At 38.8% G+C, this 18,793-nt stretch overlaps 1 protein-coding gene across 3 annotated transcripts in view; it reads right to left on the reverse strand.

Annotated features, from left to right (window-relative positions):
- The window catches only part of ESYT2 (extended synaptotagmin 2), an 84,605-nt gene that overhangs the window by 50,907 nt on the left and 14,905 nt on the right, over positions 1 to 18,793 (reverse strand). For all 3 annotated transcript variants that reach the window (XM_048050535.2, XM_066991453.1, XM_048050536.2), the window contains exons 2-4: positions 5,537 to 5,578; positions 4,512 to 4,646; positions 3,278 to 3,354 (exon numbers count right to left, since the gene is read on the reverse strand). In XM_048050535.2, the coding sequence (XP_047906492.1) occupies positions 3,278 to 3,354; positions 4,512 to 4,646; positions 5,537 to 5,578 (254 nt within the window). The remainder of the gene's footprint in view (positions 1 to 3,277; positions 3,355 to 4,511; positions 4,647 to 5,536; positions 5,579 to 18,793) is intronic.

The following is an 18,793-nucleotide window of genomic DNA, read 5'->3' on the forward strand; positions in this document are numbered from 1 at the left end:
TATGTTTTTTAATCTGATATCTGCTAATAAAAACAGGTAGGTAGTTTACTGTTCTTCCAAGCTTATCCTTAGAAGCCCAAACAGCTATAAACAAAAGCATGGAAAACAGTGTCATATTATTAAAAGCTGCATCAAGATCAATTGCTTGAGAAATCCTAGAACTGATACACTTCAGTCCTGAAATCTGAATTGGTTAGCTTTATAACTTAACCGTGGAAACTTTTTTTTAAAAAATAGTATTTGCAGAGGTTAAAAATTAATGCTGGTGGGACTTCATATGCTGAATAGCTCTACTGAACTACATTTTCAAGTTTGAAATCTTTTCCTTTCTATGGTGCACAGGAATATCAACCATTAGCAAGAAGGGGCTACCAATACAGGATTGTCATGTAAGGTATGCTAGTTGCAGAACTGTATTAATTTTGAATTCTCAAAAGGCTTCTTATTTTCCAGAAGACCTAACTTGTACAGTGAAAAACTGTTCAGATGTTTTTAGGAGTCTGGTGAAATCTCATTATGGAAACGTCTGGGAAATAATGAAGAAAATGGAGTTGCTCTCTTCATGGCTTAAAGATCAACTCAAGATAAAACAAATTACTCTCACAGCATAAGCAGGAGGGTAGGACCCCTGCCCCTTTCCCCCGACAACCAATAGCCACAAGGTGCAATCGAAGGAAAATGAAGGGAAGAGTTACTGCATTCATGACATCTTTTATTCAAAAGCATCTGCAGTCTCCTGCACTCCATGTGAGATGATGCTGTCTATGTGAATTCAAACAAATGCAATCTTATCAAGCCTTTAAACAGAAATAAACAATAGTTCCAAAAAATTCTTGTAACGTGCAACATTGGAATTTATTTCAGACTATTCTAAGTGTCCAGAGTTTGGGGAACTGATAGACCACATCATGACAGAAAGAATGTAGTGTGACTGTACAGTTTAAAAATAGGTTTATAATTTTTAATTCACCATTTTAAACAATTTATATATAATTATGTAACAACACATTAGAGAGAGCAGAAAGGTGAACTCAAGTTATTTGTATAATGAAGACTGGGTATTAGTATGTTCCTTTGAAAAATCCACAATAACATGGCTACTAACTGAAGTAAAAGAATAATAAACTGCAGTTGAGGATACAAAGTCAACAACTTTCAACCCTGTAATAAAGTTAAATATGATTTTATCTGCTAAGATACTTGGCTGGGTCCATCAACAGTCAACGCAGTACAGAATATTCCACTGTAACATAGCATACAAGTTGAAGACTCATTCAGTAAGCAAATTCTATACATTCAGATCATAATATCTGAGAAATATTTGTGACCCCTGCACAGATCACAAAGATAGATTACTATTTAATGAGGACAGTAGTGTATGAATACACAAACAGCTGTACTCAATCAGACCAGAAGCAAAGCCTACTTTATGTGGTCAATGTAGTCAACAGGAGATATCCAGAGGGAAAAAAAAAAAAAAAAAATCTGACAACTAAGAATAGCACTAAGACTGTTTCCCAGATTACAGTGATCTGTGATTCTGTGTTTTGGACTATCTTCATTATTTTTAGAAAGTCTACTTAACCCATTTTTACTTTTGTCTTCTGCCAATGCAACGGTAGCAAATTTCTCCATTCAAGAATGTCATTGAAAAAAATAATAATTGTGTGTTTAAATCTGCAGCCTAAAACTTTCTTTCAGTACCTCTAGTTTTTGTGCTACAAGAAGGTGACAAAACTCACCTGTATGCTATTACTAAGAATTTCCTCAATCCCTCAATTGTTTTTGGTCTTCTCTACTACTATTTACATTTAATTGGACAGAGTTTATCTTATTTTTTATTGATTTGGAACCTTTATCTTCCCCCAAGTGTTTACTACATTCATGTAGGTAAGCAAATGTAAAATTTCTATTTATTCTATTTTATTAACAATTTATTCAGAATTTATCTTTGTTCAAGTAGTTAAGATTTTTCCCCTTACACATCGTTGTCACCAGAAACTAGACTTTTAAATTTTAACATGAGCTTTGACACATTTTGAACGTTAGTAAGATAAAAGCAAAGTGCTCCTTTGCAAATGTGATCCTGAAATTTCATTTTTACAAATATTTAGCAAAGAGGAAACTGAAGAGATTTTCTCTTTTAGTACTAGCAGCATCCATCCAGTGAAAGACTCTCTAGAAAAAGTCCTGCTTGTATTTTGTCCAACACCACCTAGCCCTGATGTGGATAGCTCTCTTCTTCCTACAGATACAAAGTGATTCAACTCAATAAAGACATTGGCCCTTGCTTGCTGAGGTCGTCAGCCTCCCAACTCTAAAACCCAGGAAAGTATGCAGCAGCCACTTTAGATCTTCTCTTAACACTCTGAGGCCCATCAGATAAAGAAGCCTAGAATCTTCAACATAGTTGGGATTTAGATAAATATTTCAAAATTAAGAATAACCAAGTTCAAAGTTCAGAACTGATTTTGGAAAACGGGCTGAGAGGCCCAATTGTCCTGCTGGTTACTGCCAGGGAAGCAGCAAGAAACGCAGAAGGCTTCTGTTGGATGGATCATCAGTGACTGACAAACCTGGCCTTTCCACGTGCTACAAAAAGGCAAAAGTAGTCACTGTACGATTTTTCTATGACTACTAAATACACAAATGCTACTGGATTCACTGAGCTTGCTCTGAAAAAACTCTGTAACTGCAGATACAGTGTTGAGAAAGACTTTGGCAAGCATTGGCTAGATCTATTTATAAACCTATATAAAAGGGGTCACGAGGAAAGGGCAAAGAAACCTGAAGCTGCTGAGCATTATATAATACATAGATTTACTTCAGTTGGTGGTATGAGCACAAGTTACTATCATTCTGTTTATCTGATAGTGTGTTTATAAAGAATCTAAGTAACTGAGGAAAGACAAAAATACCTAAACATCTTATAACTGAAATTTTAGATTAGACTAAACCCGATGACAAAGTTTTAATGCATTTAAAAAAAAAAACAAAAAAACGATCATGCTTTAGCTCTGGAAAGTTTTGTTTTGTTTTTAATTAAACAATGTTCGTTTAGTGATGCAGTCACACACTGAGTTGATACACTACTTCCCTCAGATTAATTCTATTTACAGCATGCAGTTCCTTCCTCCATTCATATGCAATCAATTAGAGGTAACTATATTTGTGCACCAAAGCAATTATTTTCCTCTCACCCCAGCATAACTGTCCAATCAAACAAGGCACATATTCTAAAGCATGGACACAGCTGTAATATGAAAATAAAGGCTACCTGATTTGAAGATCCAAAATGATCTGCCTTTTGTCCACATTTTCAGTGTACACTTTTACACCATTTATCCTCAGCGGCTGAAACAACGAAGCAAATCAAAGTTGGACGCTTCTGCTGTATACATCATATCAAACTCTTAAATTAGAAATAAAGGTGAATATACAAATATTCATGTCCAAAGGTAAACAAGTTAGACATTTACTACAAGCATTATTAAAAGGCATTAAGCATTATTAAAGAAGCAACTCTATTAGTTCAGCTCAAAACAATCAAAAGCATCCGCTCAATCACAACCCTTCTGGCAATTAGACTAGGTTTAGACCGCTAGATTTCAAGACTTACCAAAGATTTAATATCAAGTTTCTATGCTCCTCCCCTCCCCCCAAGTCAATACACATCTGATTTCTCTATACTGGAGCACATCTGACACTCTCAGACAATGCAATTTGTCACCTCCCCGTGCAACTAAAACAACTACTCCTTAGGGGAATCTGGTCAGAACGGATGGAAAATAGTCCATAATCTCCACAAAAAAATAGCATGTAAAGTACTTTGTGCGCTTTTTTTTTTTTTTTTTAAATAATCTCAGAAAGTAAAATTTTGGTCCACGCAGGTAAGAATAAGTAGTGCCCAACCTATTGCAAATAACGTTAACTTATTCTTAGCTTGGACTGGTCAAACAGGCTCTTCTGCAGGCATGTGAGAGTTATACACCATGACCCTTTCTTTCATGGGAACGAACAGCAGGTGAACACACCTATCTGTTCCCTGAAATTGTTCTATGCAGCCCTGGGAAAAGCTGAGCCAGCAGCCTTGTGACTGGACTCCATACATCACATGCTGAAAAACGAATTTGTTAAAAGACAAGGTAACTGCACTTGGATCATCTGATAAGAAAAGGATAGTGTTTCCTGCTCGCTTAATGTAAAGCATTACATGAACAGTATTAAAATCACGTTGTTATGTACTCCACATGACTAGGAATTACTTTACATTGAGTCTTCCCACCTGTCCTCCAGCAGATTTCTACAGGAGAGACAGCAAGGAAAAGAACCCCAAAACCTGAACAGTGTTAAAAAAAGCCTAACACATTTTTATTTTAACATTACAACAGAAACCAGAATCAGGCTTACCACCCAGTGTCCTTGAGAAGTGTTTTTTTGTAGATTTAAACAAGATACATGAACATGGTACATTAAGTAGAACTTCTTAAAAAACTTCAGCAGAAACTGACCTGATGACCAATATCAATCTTTGTAAAACTAAAGGTGCTGAGGTGGTTGTTTGCTCCTCTTACTGCTGGTTCTATGGTCTCCCGGAAGAGCTTCTCAATAAATTGGCAGATAAAAGGCCACATCTGCTTTACAGTCTAAGAAAAAAAAAAAAAAGAAAAAAGAAAAAACTACATTGAATACAACTTCCAACATGATCAAAAATAATTTTAAAGGCATATGTTAAGAAATGTATAAAGTTTTGAACATACCAGATCTCTAGACGGTTCATTACAGACATAAGAAGTGGTAACTTTTTACATACATTTACATACACTTAACAGACAAGAAAGCTTTCTGGACTTCTCATCTCAATTATTGTGTATTTTACACACCTGCACAAATCAACCACAGGAGGAGGAAAGAAAGTAATATTGAGAAATTTCGTCTTTTATCACATTAATTCAATGCAGTCTGCACATGCTGAACACTAGAGAGAAGGGTGATGAAGGGTTAAGTCTATCTGCATTATTTGCTATTTTCTAATTTACTTGTTCTTCTTTGCTCTTTGAATGAAAAATATTTTAAAATACCCAAGGTACATAGATCTGTACCTTCTATTATTACAGTTACAAATCAAAACTGCAAAATTGGTTTATTTTTAGATTGTAGGTCAGGATTCTACAGTAACTGGAAAGCATCCCAGACAAAGAGAATATAAAAAACTGTGTTTACAGCTGGTATGACTTCCACGCAATTATAGCTGTCATTATTTTAATGTCATCTAAAGTCATTGTCCAAAAATCATACGTAATCTCAACATCATGAAAATAGACGTAATCTATCATGATTCTTTCTTGTGGCTGACTGGATCACCAACTACAAACTTCAAATGCACAAAGAGCATAAAAAGTTAAAAACCATCCTGTTCTTCGATTCTTCCATGTTGTGTTTTTTTTTTTTTTTTTTAAACTCAAATCCTCCCATCTCCTCCACTATGTTTTTTGTTGTTGTTGTTTTTTTAAGTAGTGCTAATTACTACCCTTACCTTGTTGAGCCATTCTGCTCTCTCTGTATCTGGAAAATGGACCTAAAAAAAAAAAAATGAAAAATTAATACAAATATAAAAAATGTTTTAGTTAATCAATCATTTATAATACAGAAAAGCTTAGTGATCTCCATATGAGTAATATATACAAGCAAACAACACGTTACGTACTGAGCATTCTTGACAAAAATACTAGAATTCAATGAAATAAAATATGAACTCATATCTAAACTACAGAAGTGCAAGTCCAAGAATGTATTTAATAGTGACATCTGGAATAAAGTATTGCTTTAACACTACAAATTAAAAAAAAAAATAAGCATAGCTGACACAGCTAGTGCAAGATGTCAACAAAATTTACCTCTCATGTTTCAAGGGTTTCTAACATGACATACATGACTGCAAGAATTTTGCCTGCACTTCTTTCATTTGTTCCAGATCTTTTGCAATATCAATAAATTATGACCAGAAATATTTATTCAGTGAAGCTGAAGCTCAGGTATATGGATTTAAGTTCCATCAATAGCCCTTCAAAACACATTTTCAACAACTTATTTTTTTAAGCAACTGCAGAAGTCAGCAAGAAACAAGAGAATGATGATATATATGATGATATATTAGTAGATGAAAGTACCCGATACAACAGGAAAATGCCAATTAAAAGCTGGAAAAATAGCTGCAGCTTTCCAGACACAGAAGGAAAGCATGGTTAGTAGCCTTACATACTCCACATACAAAAGACAGGTAAAAAATTGAAGTAGTTCAGCTGAAGCAGACCTACGCTTTTTTTTTTTTTAAGCTGTGAACCGCTTCAACGACAGGATGCAGATCACACTTCTGAAGCACAAAAAGCCCCTGAACACATGAAAAAACTGTGACCTACATCTACCAACTTTTGTGAAGCAATGTCTCAGCTGATCTGCAAACTCTTAATCTCTTCATAGCATAACAGACTGTACTACTGGTTTTAACAGCAATGCCTACTGGTTATTTTTATTATATATACATCTCAAATGAGAACAGCGAATTAGATATACACTTCTAAAACTGTATTTTAAACGACCAGAATTTGAAAGCAAGCCCCCTTAATGATTTGTGTTAGATTTTTATTGAATTCTTGCATTAATGATGAGCATCACCATATTCTTGAGTATGCTCAAGTTATCTTCACAGCACTCCTTAATTTCTACTAACCACACACGTTTTAGCTCCGCTGGAGGACTAGACCCTGAATCAATATTGTCAGTTATTTTTCTAAACAACTTTTTACAAGTGTATCACAGATCTACCAAACCCACTACAAGTGGCACAAGAATGATCAACAGCATCTGCTTCTGACTGCAACAATCCTCAGCAGGATTTATTTTTATAAGAAATTCTATCACTTAGTGATGACAAAAATAATTAATTATTAAAAATTGAGTGGTTTCAGACCCATATTATCATAGTTTTTATTTAGAATTAATTTCCTAGAAAATTATGGTGAGTAGGATGTCAGAAGTCTGTATTTAGAGGGTGTTTTTTGCTTTCTTAGAAAAGTACTTTACATTTTCACATTTTCAACGACTTGGTTACCATATGTACATGAAATTACAGCTGAATGAAGCTTATGCCCAATTTTTTATCTCCCAGGATTCTCAAGTTGCTTCCAGTGGCCAAAAAGTCAAAGGAAGGAAAAGAACCAGCACTATGCCAGACCTAGTGCTAATAAGCAACATTTTGGTCTTTTTCCTAAAACATTTGCCTGCTGAATCTGCAGACAGAAAATGTGCTAATTCGCAGTAATTACTCATCTCTGAAGCATGATGTTGGACCACCACATGTAATTCATTCTGATTTGCTGCCCAGATTTAAGGTATAAATTCGTTAAAGCATAGGCTACACAAAGGATGCTAGGCACACAGCTGACACTCAATGCACCTGAATGCACTGACAGAGGCAGCAGCATCTCCCTCTTGCACCCACCAAGCACCCTTTGCTTTCTGTCCTGAATTACAGAAAATAACAGGCTCGGAAAGAACCAAGAGGCCACTTACACAAAATTATTATTTTGGAATTTTCTTTATCTACATTACAGGCTTTGTTACACCTTAACAAGGCTCGACTCTTAATTTTTGACATATTAATATTTACTTGTCCTTTAGCGTGTCACACCCATTGTGCTCCTACTGCTTAGGTTAGGACTATATAAACCCAGTTTACACCTGCAGTTGCACATGTTAAAGGGTAACAAACTGTGAGTTGTAAAGTGCAAAGAATAATATTGATGCCTTAGATTTAATTCTTAGTACTGTGCAAGAGAGTACCTACATAATATCTACATATCCACATAGATGTCACTAAAGGCAAGCATTGACAAGAAAGTCAGACACCATTAGGTTCCAGCATTCTTCTGGAAAGAATCGTGAACTGCTCTCAGCGTAAGTCACAGGTATCAATAATCAACTATAAAATAAATATTACGTATATACACAGTAGTAGTTGTTATCCACTGGTCCTCTCACCCTAAAACATTTTCCTTTTTAAAATCATTGGCTAGGTAGTCAGACATTGCCATTCTCCAAGCTGTCTATCAGCCAACCCTTATATTTAACTTGTATTTAGTGATTGCGATATAAATACAGTATGGTACAGAGGTCCTTAGGGTGACTGACACAACGCAAAAGGTACCTACACAGAAAGTAGGAAACTTCTGCTATTGATGAGAACATTCCATAAAATTAAATGAAAAAACTTTCTTGCTACAAACCAATCATTTTTTCATGAACAGCATATTACAACAATGTAGAAAAGAGAGCAATAAAAGCAATTCAAAACTGATTTTAAAAAAAAAAGCTACCCTACAATGTAGCTTTTTTTTTTCTTCTATTTCCCCTCAAGGATTACAGGCAAAAATTTAGACTCCAGTAAAAATAACGTGTTATATTAGCTACGTTTAAAAAATGCCTGTCTGAGGCCACATGACTTAGTTTATATCTGGTTCCTTCCATTTGTATTGCACTTAATTACTTGTTGCTCCATCCAGCTGAAGACCCGAAAGACACTTGACTAGTCACTTCCAGTTTTATTATCTGGTCACACGATATAACCAAGAACCTTGATATAGCTATAACCACATATTCTACGTACTACAGCTTTCCAGTTATTTCACAAATGTCTCTCAAATTAGATACCTTCTGCTTACTTTGGAATGCTAAACTGAAAAAAAAAAATCCTTCTGTATCAAAAGCACATCTGTCCAGATTAAACATCAAAACCTAAAAGGTATCCCAACTAGTCTCCATATTCTCTTCATGCATCATCAGTGGAGGGAGAGCATCCTACGGGATCCTCAGAACAAAAGTGCAACCTAGCTGCTTTAAATCACCTTCCGAAAGCACACCAGCAGCAGTTATTTAAACTTAGCCTAAAGCTAAATGGCATGGAAAAAATACTAAAATTATGTGAATCTTTGAATTATAACTGTCAGATTAATTTGTCTGAAGTCATTGCACTTTTAAGTCAAATTGACTGGAGAAATTTGGTAGAAGATTCAAGAAAAGGAATCCCAGCATCGAGAGAATTAAAAGTATAATATAGCAGCATTCAAGCTCATTTTAGCACCTTTTTAATGTGTCCCACTCAGCAAGGCAGGCAGACCTAAAACATTTTAGGCGAGAGAGAGCTGAACAGAGCTGTGGCCTAACAGACAGCATATCCCAGCCAGCAATTCCCTCTCTCAAGAAACGAGGAGCAGCAGCAGAGGAATCTTCCTTTGCACAGAGGAATACGCTCCGAGTCTTCTGCTGCTCCACACAACATGAAAATGCTGCTCCTCAAACCCAGGCTGGGGACATCCACTCTTCTCCAATGAGAATTAAAGTAATTTTAAGTAAAATGAGTCATTTTAAAGTAAAATGAGGGTGAGCTGGAAGGGAAAGCAGAGCAGCCAAGTCTGTCTCCTGTTACACTGTCCACCTCCATCTTCTCTTCCCAGTAATTCACCTCCACTGTCATTCTGGCAATTTTCCTAACTTTTTCAACCCCAGAAATGCTGCAGCTCCCTTATCATCTGAATTACAAGGAAAAAAAACAACACTAAACACCCACTGTTGCAGAACTGCTGGATTCAGTATTCCTGAAAGAAGCTGAAACAGTTAATAATTAGGGTTCTTCAAAGCACTGCAATTAACCACAGGCACTTGCTGACTAAATTAACAAACAACTGCTGTTTCCATTACTTTCTGGCAATCACAGTTTGTTTCTGTTTAGCATGCTTTGGCATGGATTCTGTGTTTGCAGTCTTAAATATATCAAAATTACTAGCCTTTGCACAGCAAAATTCATATTCAGTATTATAAATGCTGTAAGCTGTCAGTACGGGAATTAGGCAAGGACCCTTGAAACAACTTTATTGAGAACCGTTGGGCGTGTGTTGCATATGGAAAGGCTTTTAACAGAAACATCTGGGAGATCCAGAAGCAGGCTGAATATAGGAAATCAGTTTTGTCATATACACTATTACAGCCACAGGGTACTCCTCAAAACTGTAATTACGAAGGCCTATGTAAATCAGCAAGACTAACCATGTCCTAGAACTAAAACCTACCTAAAATAAGCAGCACAGGTTTTGGCAGTAATTGCCTTTAACCAAAACTCAAACATCTGAAAATGTAAAGGAGTGGGGGAAGGGCCCTAGGATCAATTGCTAGGGCTCTCTGAGCACTATAAAACCTGAAAGTAAAGTGGAAATATTAGAAAAATGGAAACTTATCTAAATGGAAGAAGCGGTCACAATGCCAAGCAAGGTTAAGGATTGTATTTATTTATAAACTGGAATGTGAGCCATTGAAATGCTTGGACAACACATCGGAAAACAAAATAAACCTTTAAAAAAAAGAATTACATGCCCTTTGAGTCAGCTCTGCACCTATGAGATGAGAGCGGTATTAGACACACATACTTGGTATCACATCAAATGTTCCTACGATGTCCTACCGGCACAAACATCGTCATCCCATGTGAGCTGCTGCTATCAGTTCAGCAAGTCCTAGGAGCTGCCACGACAAGCTACAGAGCTCTGCTCAGCACAACCTTTCCAGCGCGATGTCTGCCGTGTTCTTCCCTGTCCCACAGGCTGTCTGCCTCCCAGTCAGAGGGAGCACCAAGGTGAAGAAGTAATTCTTTCAACAAGGTGGCGATTACACACAAAAAAGGTTGGCTCTAGTAGAAAGGCTGAAACAGATTTTCAACACCTTTGGATTTAAATAGTAACACAGGAAAGCTACTATAACAACAGTGATATCCCTCAAGTATTGGAACTGAAACTCCTTAAATGGTGTAAGAAAGTTGTATTGCATTGCAGCCTTCTGTCACCTCTGCTCCTCTCCTCTTCTTCTTAATGTCTAAAGTCCTACTGTTGACCCATTTAAAATTGTCCAATATGTTGACCCGTTTAAAATTGATATGAACAGTAGCTCACAGAGATGGGATAAATATCCTGATAGCTCCTAACGGAAACTTCCCGACATGTATTTCTGTGTATTATAGCTGTAAGACAAGGAAAATGATTAGCAGTGTATAGGCTGTTTTTTTGTGAAGTCAGGCTATGCTAGCATAAAACAAGTCTTCCTAAAATGCTGCAAGAGGCTGCAGCACAGTTAGGAGAGTCACTGCTGCCTAAACACAAACTGCTGAATTTCACTAAGGCCCAAACTATAGAGAGGGGTCACACACCCAAACCTTCTGCTGTGCTAGAATTAAAACATTAAATTAAATTGAAAATATATAATGTTTTTAAATGCATGAAGACTGTATATCCGTTTTTCCTCAGTGATTATAAATGTCCACCATTTTCTCATTTAAGTAATACAAGGATTCCAGTTTGTTTCAATATTAAAAAAAAAATACCAATTATGAACATCAGACTAATTGAGAAAGCCATCCTGTTTCCCCAGCCCAGCCCCTCTCATTGCAGAAGGCACTGGGAATTACATTTAGAAAGCTGACAATCCTGCAGTTCTTTGCTATCTGGATATTCCACCTAGCTGCAATGACAAACGCTGCCTTTGAAAACTCAAAATGATGCTGGTGTTTGCAAAGAAAAGCTCCGGTGCCCTGATACGACTGATATGGTCGTCCAGAAGCCGGTCTTGCAATTCAGAACTGAAGGATGCTGAGGCAGCACAAAGCCCAAGTTCAATTTTCACCACGCATACCTCTCACTTCAGCATCTATTACATATGCTTCACTCATACTGGCAGCGAGGCTTGTTGAGAACTACATTACTTTTCATCAATTTGACTCACCAGCACGAAAACTAAATAAAATTTGCTTAAGTGCTGCTATTTTTGCATTCGAGTACAAAGAGAGATGGAGCGAGCGTGCTGCAAGACAAAGTTACCCAGAGCCCTCCTATTCAGCAGCAGCTTGCCATAATAAAATCCTCCGGGATAAGCATTCTAAGCAGCTGCTCTGGAAAAATGACAGAACAGTAGTCTGCTAGCAAGGAAACTGGGAAATCCTACTTCTAGCCTGACACTCAGCCTTTGCAAGCCCAAGTGGAGGAACGCCGTTCAGCCTGAAAACTCAGCATCAGCAGCTTCCAGAACACACAAACCAAATACTATATCCTTGCGGTGCCACTCTTGGTTACACAATTTCCTTTCAAACATCTGGAAATATATTGGCATGGGTTTCTGCCATATCCGCGTGCAAAATCCACCCTACCTACAGGGCAGACTGCTGCTGCCAGAGGAACCACGCAGCTTCCCTCCGCCCGTTCCATCCCCAGCTGCAGTGCACCTCTTTATAAATAGAAAGCTTTAAGCCGTCAGTCCTCCAGCACTGACTGATCTAGTGCAGCCTCATTTCAGAAGCATCTTCAAGTGCCAGCACATAGTACCACTTACCAGAACTCAGGCTTCAATATTGAGACGAAGTCGACTAACTAACTGCTTCATTCCCACTGTAGTTTAAGAGGATCTTGTAACGTTTTTCACTATCTCTGTATCCAAATTTCTGTTCTACTTTCAGCTGGAAAAGGATCCTAAGTTTGCAGTGATCCGTTTGGACTGGGCCAGGAAGGCCAAAAACCAGCCAAACCAACAAAACCATCAGCATGAAAACAGACTGGGAAAATTAAGTTATGCTTCTCATAGTTAGATGGCTAGGCTTTTTATTTTCATTTTAAAAATCTAATATAATAACAAAAATTCCATTATACTTCATGTAAAGGGATTTCAATTTAAAAGCACTTAGGAAATCACTGGATACAGCAGCAAAGCATGGACTAGAAGCCTGGTTAGGTGCAGTATGCAGAGACCTAACAGCCCCCTGTGTTCACCCCCCTGACACCTGGCCGCTGCCTGCAGACCTGCCAAGAGCCAACCCTCCCATTACATGGGCTCAGTGTACACCCGTTAGTCAGAAGCCATCAAGAACAAGGACTCACTGAAATCAATCCCCAAGTTTAGGGGGAGTGGAAAATTCATAACAAAAACAGTTCGAGGCATCCATCATCTAGTGGTTGAAACAAAAGATTTACCGTTCCTGGAAACTGCCAGTTGGAACAGAAGTGATGTCGAGCACTTCTTAATAACGGGAGGCGACACCAGCTCTTGGGTTTGCCATTTTGAGCACTTCCTAGCCACATTTGCAGCAGTGCTGTGACCTTCACTACTTAAGTGGTCAGAAGCTCAGTGCCCTTTGCCCATCTCACCTGCATGGAGCATTCACTGCACTAAGTTATATTTTAAATGCCAATGTCCAATGACAGTCCAGGACAAGCAGAGTTAAGTAAAGAACTGAACAGCACAACACTGCACACGAACAAAACAACCAAGAACTGGATTTACACTCCAAGCCTTGTTGTCACACCAGCTTACAGACATCTGGTGTAAGCAGTAGTTACAGGGCAGGGCATTTCATGACAGCCCCCGTTCGCATGTCTCTGGATTCCCACAAGCTTTGCAATCACTGCTGGCAGCAGAAACCCAGGTTTTAAACGGTGAGGCTGTGAAAGGTGTAGCATGAACAGCAGCTGTAACAGCTCTCGCTGAATTTCGCTACCTGAAGCGCTGCACAGTACTACATCTTGACATGTTGCCTACTTTATCCTGTTAAACTCAGATGTCATTTCACTCCTCTTCTTCCTTTCCCTAGCAAGTTTAATTACCTTGAAATTTTAGCTTTCAGGCTTTGTAAGTTTTATAAAGGTATTAACACCTTCTTTTCAATTTGTCACATTTTAGAAACATCTTTTGTACTTCTAAGCCTACATGACAAATGCCTTTTCAATTCCCTTGGGAATCCAGACATGTTCCCAAGGACCCTGCTGCATACCAGAGCGTTTCGCTGCCTTGATGATCAACAGAAGAAAAAATTTCCTCTCTGGATTGCTAAATGTTAGTTTTCAAACTGACTTATACAACCAGTGTGGCAGCACAACTTAATATCCTTTGAATTGCCTATAGCTACGAAAAGAAGCGCTGGGCTCTGCACCAAATTGCCAACCACTCTTACTAGACTAAAGCAGTGAAAATTTTGTCTTACTTCACTGACACACCACCCACTTTCCTAACTAACCCCTGCAGTCAGGAGTTCTGACTCATTACACTTAAGGTTCCTTCACAAGGGAGAACTTACCCCGTTAACACTTGGTAAATTATACAGCTGATCTCTAATGAGACCACGGAGCCCTTCTGTGCAGATTAATATGGACATCAATTTTCAGAAAAGATAAAAGTGTTCAAGAACTACTGACCATCTTCTGCAAGACTCAGTGCTCTCCTTAGCAGGGAAATTCAATTTCCTTTCCTGTTATTTAACTGGCTTACCAGCAGCTAATTACTGAAAAGTATATTATCTTCTTGACTCAATGTGCACATCTTGGCATGAAACCTTTAAAAAAACCAAACCTATAATTCACAACACATTCGGCACAAATCTAAGTGAACTCAGACAAATATCGACCACTTCAACGTTACTGGTTTGGGGATGAGCAAACTGCAAACCTGTGTTTGCAACAAACAAACAAGCTAAAGGAAGAACTTCCATTTTTGTGTAGTATTGAAGCTAAAACAGACTATCAGAGCATGCAAATTCAAAAGCTGGGTTAACCTGCATCCTGAGAAGTCAAACAAGTCTGTAGAATATGCTCATTATTCAGTTTTTAAACTGAGAAAAGTATATATGCACACATGTTTTGACTGACTCATAAGAGAAGCAAAAGTGTGCAACATCCTACATCCTGAACTTCATCCAGTACATCTAGCCAGTTTATTCTTCGTATTAAAGCATTTTCTTTTAACATAAGTCATTCAAAGTATAATGGACATTTTGAAATTCTCCTGTATCATTTCTACCTGCACCACTACAAATTTACTACATAACATCCATAAAGTGTAAGGCTTACGGACAGACGATGTGTGGCAGCTTTGTTGAACCTGCAAATACTCTGTGATAAACTCTCTCCGAAACTCTAAAGCTATGCTAAGGAAGTGACAGAAAGCAGAACATTATAACAACATGAACACATTATTTGGGTCTCAGTTAACATAGCGATAAAAATTGGTGGGGAGGAAAACCTGAGATAACTTGACAGCACCAGCCATGGCATTGCCAGCTTACACGTGTATCTTTCGTGTTCTTGGGTTCAAGCACTTCATCAGCCACCCACCAGAGCCCTCTGAAACCTAGCGGGCTCTTTGCTGTCCGCATTCATTTCTTTTCTTCGTTGCTTTAAGTCCACCACCCACTCCACAAATCAGTCACAACACGCTCACTGGTAACACTACCATTTGATCCAGAAAGGGCAAAAAGCTTGCCCAAACAGGTTCTAAAACATTCGGAAGTCCAAGCAAAGTTCTTTAGAAAGTCACAGACACAGACAGGAAGTGTTATTTGCATATTTCTTATAGAAAGCTCAATAGTTTTCATATCAGATTACCTAAAAGCAGATGCACTACGGTTTCTAACATCAGTTCTCCCTAAGAGCATTTTGTGTTGTGTCCCCGTCCCTCCGCCCCAGCAGACTGTATTTCAGCACAACACGCTGTTATTTCTTAGAAAAAGATACCCAAAACACATCCCACACTTCCCTGGCACCACTTAACATAAGGACTCCTGTGCTAGGTGAGATCAAAGGCCCAGCTCACCCAGGAACCACAACTGATGTTCAAGGGCAAAGCACAAAAGCAGCACTGTGATGTGATCCCTCCCTGAATATACCCAGATTCTGCAGAGGCTGAGTAACCTTCGTGGCAGGACCACGCTGAAAACAGGAAACCAATGAAATACGCAACTGGAAGACGCTCTGACCATTGAGTTCCAACTCAGTGCAATCGCAGGCATCACTGTGCTATTTCTGGTTATAAACCCCACCCCAACACCACGGAGTTTGCTGCCATTGCTCAGCACAGAGGAGGAACAACAGCCTTGGTGTGGTTTGGGTAGCTCGGGTTGCTAAGGAAAGACTGAAGCATGCTCAGCCAGACCAATTTCTAAGCTCAGGTGTGTGACTTCATATGTGTGAGCTGCCCAGTGGAGCCAAAACCCAGCCTGCCACCCAAATAAATTAACTGTTATCCTCGTACACCAGCCTTACTGTTTTGGCTCTAGGTCTTGTCAACAAAAGATGCTTTGGAGGGGAAAAAACAACAAAAAAATGTCATCAAATGACAGAAGATAATGTTCAACACAGTTAAAAACCCCACCGAACTTCTGCAGGAATATCCTTTGGTTTTGAAGTAGAACAAGTTATTTTCATTATATACTGGGGAGGTTTTATGAGCATGTTTTCAGTCTGTGCCTACAGCACACAATTCCTGTCTTCATCCAAATCATGGGTCCGTTTCAATAGCCTTTCACCTGGCCGAACTGTCCCATGACTGAGCTTAACACTTCTTAGTCAAGAAGGCATTTTATAGCAAGTACGGCGAGCATGCTTAAGTCAGACCCACAGAAGGAAGAGAAACCACTGAAAAACACGTCCACTGTTGAAAAGCAGCATGCCGGTTTTGCACACTGAACTGGTTCATGTGGCATCTGCACATTTACACCCACCAAGTTGCAAATCTGCCACAAGACCCATTGTCAGTCACACAGCCTCCAACAGAAAGATATTGTGGGAAGCTCAGAAGCAGTAGGGTTTTCAGATCTAAATGCAACTAAATTTCATTATTGTGGCCTTAGGAAAATACGTAAAATCTTGGCCCAAAGGAAGTAAGCCGCCAAACTCGTACAAATTCTAGGAATCCCACAAATTGCACACTGCAAGAACTACTGCAGGAAGAATCCTTCTGCAGGTAGGAACAAGGCACGGGCAGCTTGGCCATGGAGCATGGAGACTGTGTCTATGACAAATATTAAATTAAAACCTGACAAAACCAGACTGAAAGCCAGCACTGAGACTTAAATTTGTTAACTTTGACACCGATTAACTCAATTTTCATTGAAAAAGTTAAATTTGAAATAAACAGGATTTAAGCCTTCTAAGAGATGCTGTTCTAGACCACACACAGTAAGCAGGAGGGCAAACCTTGCTTTCAGTCTGTCACTTACCGAAAGACTGACCAAGCTCTTCTAGTCCATGGATACCGACGGGCACGCAGTACCTTTTCTCCAAGACACTGCTGCGTGTTGCAATATTATAGTTAAAACCCTCCTAGATATTTGAACGTCCTGTTGATCGTTTGACTTGTGTACGCAGCGGCAGCTCTCCAGTCACTTGACCTTCCCTGCGAGTCTTTACAAGTCAACAAAACCAAGGAGAATAAAATATTGCTATGGGTAGGAAATTTGAAGTTTAAAAATCAACATCTGATTTTTTTTTTGTTTGTTTTTAATTCACAAGTAGATTTCAAGATGACGACATCTTTTAAGGTATCAGTAGAAAACACAAAAATACAAATGACTAAATAAAGTAAAAAGCCCAGCTGTCAGCTGGCAATGCTTCACCGTACTAAATTCCTGCGGGCCCTGGTTCCAGATAACATCCCCTGAGATTCCAGCTTCCCGTGGACACAGATGCTCTCTCTCATGGCTGCAAACCAGCAGCGATGCCATCTTTCAAAACAGTTGTCTTGCAACACGCTCTGACAAAACATTCTTCAGCCTTTGTTATGAATTCCTCCATCATAAAAACAGGGGAAGAAAGTAATCACAAAACTCTAAAAAAAACACAAAATAACAATACAAGTGTTCTTTCTAAGCCTGGCTATTTTTAAAGCAATACTAAAAAACAAAAGAAATACAAAAACCCAAAAACTAAAGAATCTGCCTCCTCCTGGTTCAGGAAGTTTAACGTTTAGCAATATATTTCTTGAAGGATACTTCATTTTCATTTCTCTAGTTTTAATATAAATTCACGATGCTTATTTTATTTGCATGTATTTAGAGAGGGAGACGTCGATTTTTGGAGAGAATATGCTGTAGATTTACTGAAGCAGTTACAGAACCAGCCCTTCAGTGGACCTTTGTGAAATAACTGCCCTCTTGAGTATATAGCCAAGATTTTCAAGAACAACACTGGTTTACTTCCAGGTACCAAGCCCAATCAAGCATGAGCAGTGACATGAACCATAGAAAGTTGTTTCTGTACACACAGCCATGGCTCCTGCGCAGCAAGTGCTTACAGCTGTGGGTAAACACCAGGTAACCAGCCCTGGTGTAAAGGCAGTTCCTGCCCTCCAAACAAACCCTGGGTAGCAAGCAGGGAAGTGACTACGTTTTAGTACTGTCTTGGACACAGAGAGGGGATGTTCCAGCTTTAGACTGCTGGAATTGTTGGGTGTTCAGACAGGAGGGAGAGGGAGCAACAGAGTGGAGGGAAGTTGGACACATTTTTCCTTATCTGAACACAGCACAGGGCTGTTACCTCTTCCCTCATATTGCTGATTATCATCAATGCTGCAGATAACCCAAGCATTTGGGATCTCTTGAATATTCTTTATCCTAAACTCCACCACTTTAAACAGTCTATATTCCACTTTGCAATGTGGCAGTAAAAACGGTCAACATAAACTACTACTGCTTTACTTGGTGACAGCAGCAGTAAGTCACTTTGTAAGCACGCCGCCTGCAATTGAATCATAACATGAAGCACACAATGGGATTTTTAAGGAATGAGTCACTTCTAACTGACACTTAAGCTCTCCATTTCTGCATTTTGATCTCTATCTGTGGTCCCACCTTGGATGTTTGCACGTTGTGCGGCTCCAATGGGGTAATCAGATCATGCCCACTAGATCCCAGTTGCAGCTCCACACCAGGAAGACT

The sequence above is a fragment of the Anser cygnoides genome, chromosome 2 (genome assembly GCF_040182565.1).
Source record: "Anser cygnoides isolate HZ-2024a breed goose chromosome 2, Taihu_goose_T2T_genome, whole genome shotgun sequence".
In the NCBI taxonomy this organism is placed as follows: domain Eukaryota; kingdom Metazoa; phylum Chordata; class Aves; order Anseriformes; family Anatidae; genus Anser; species Anser cygnoides.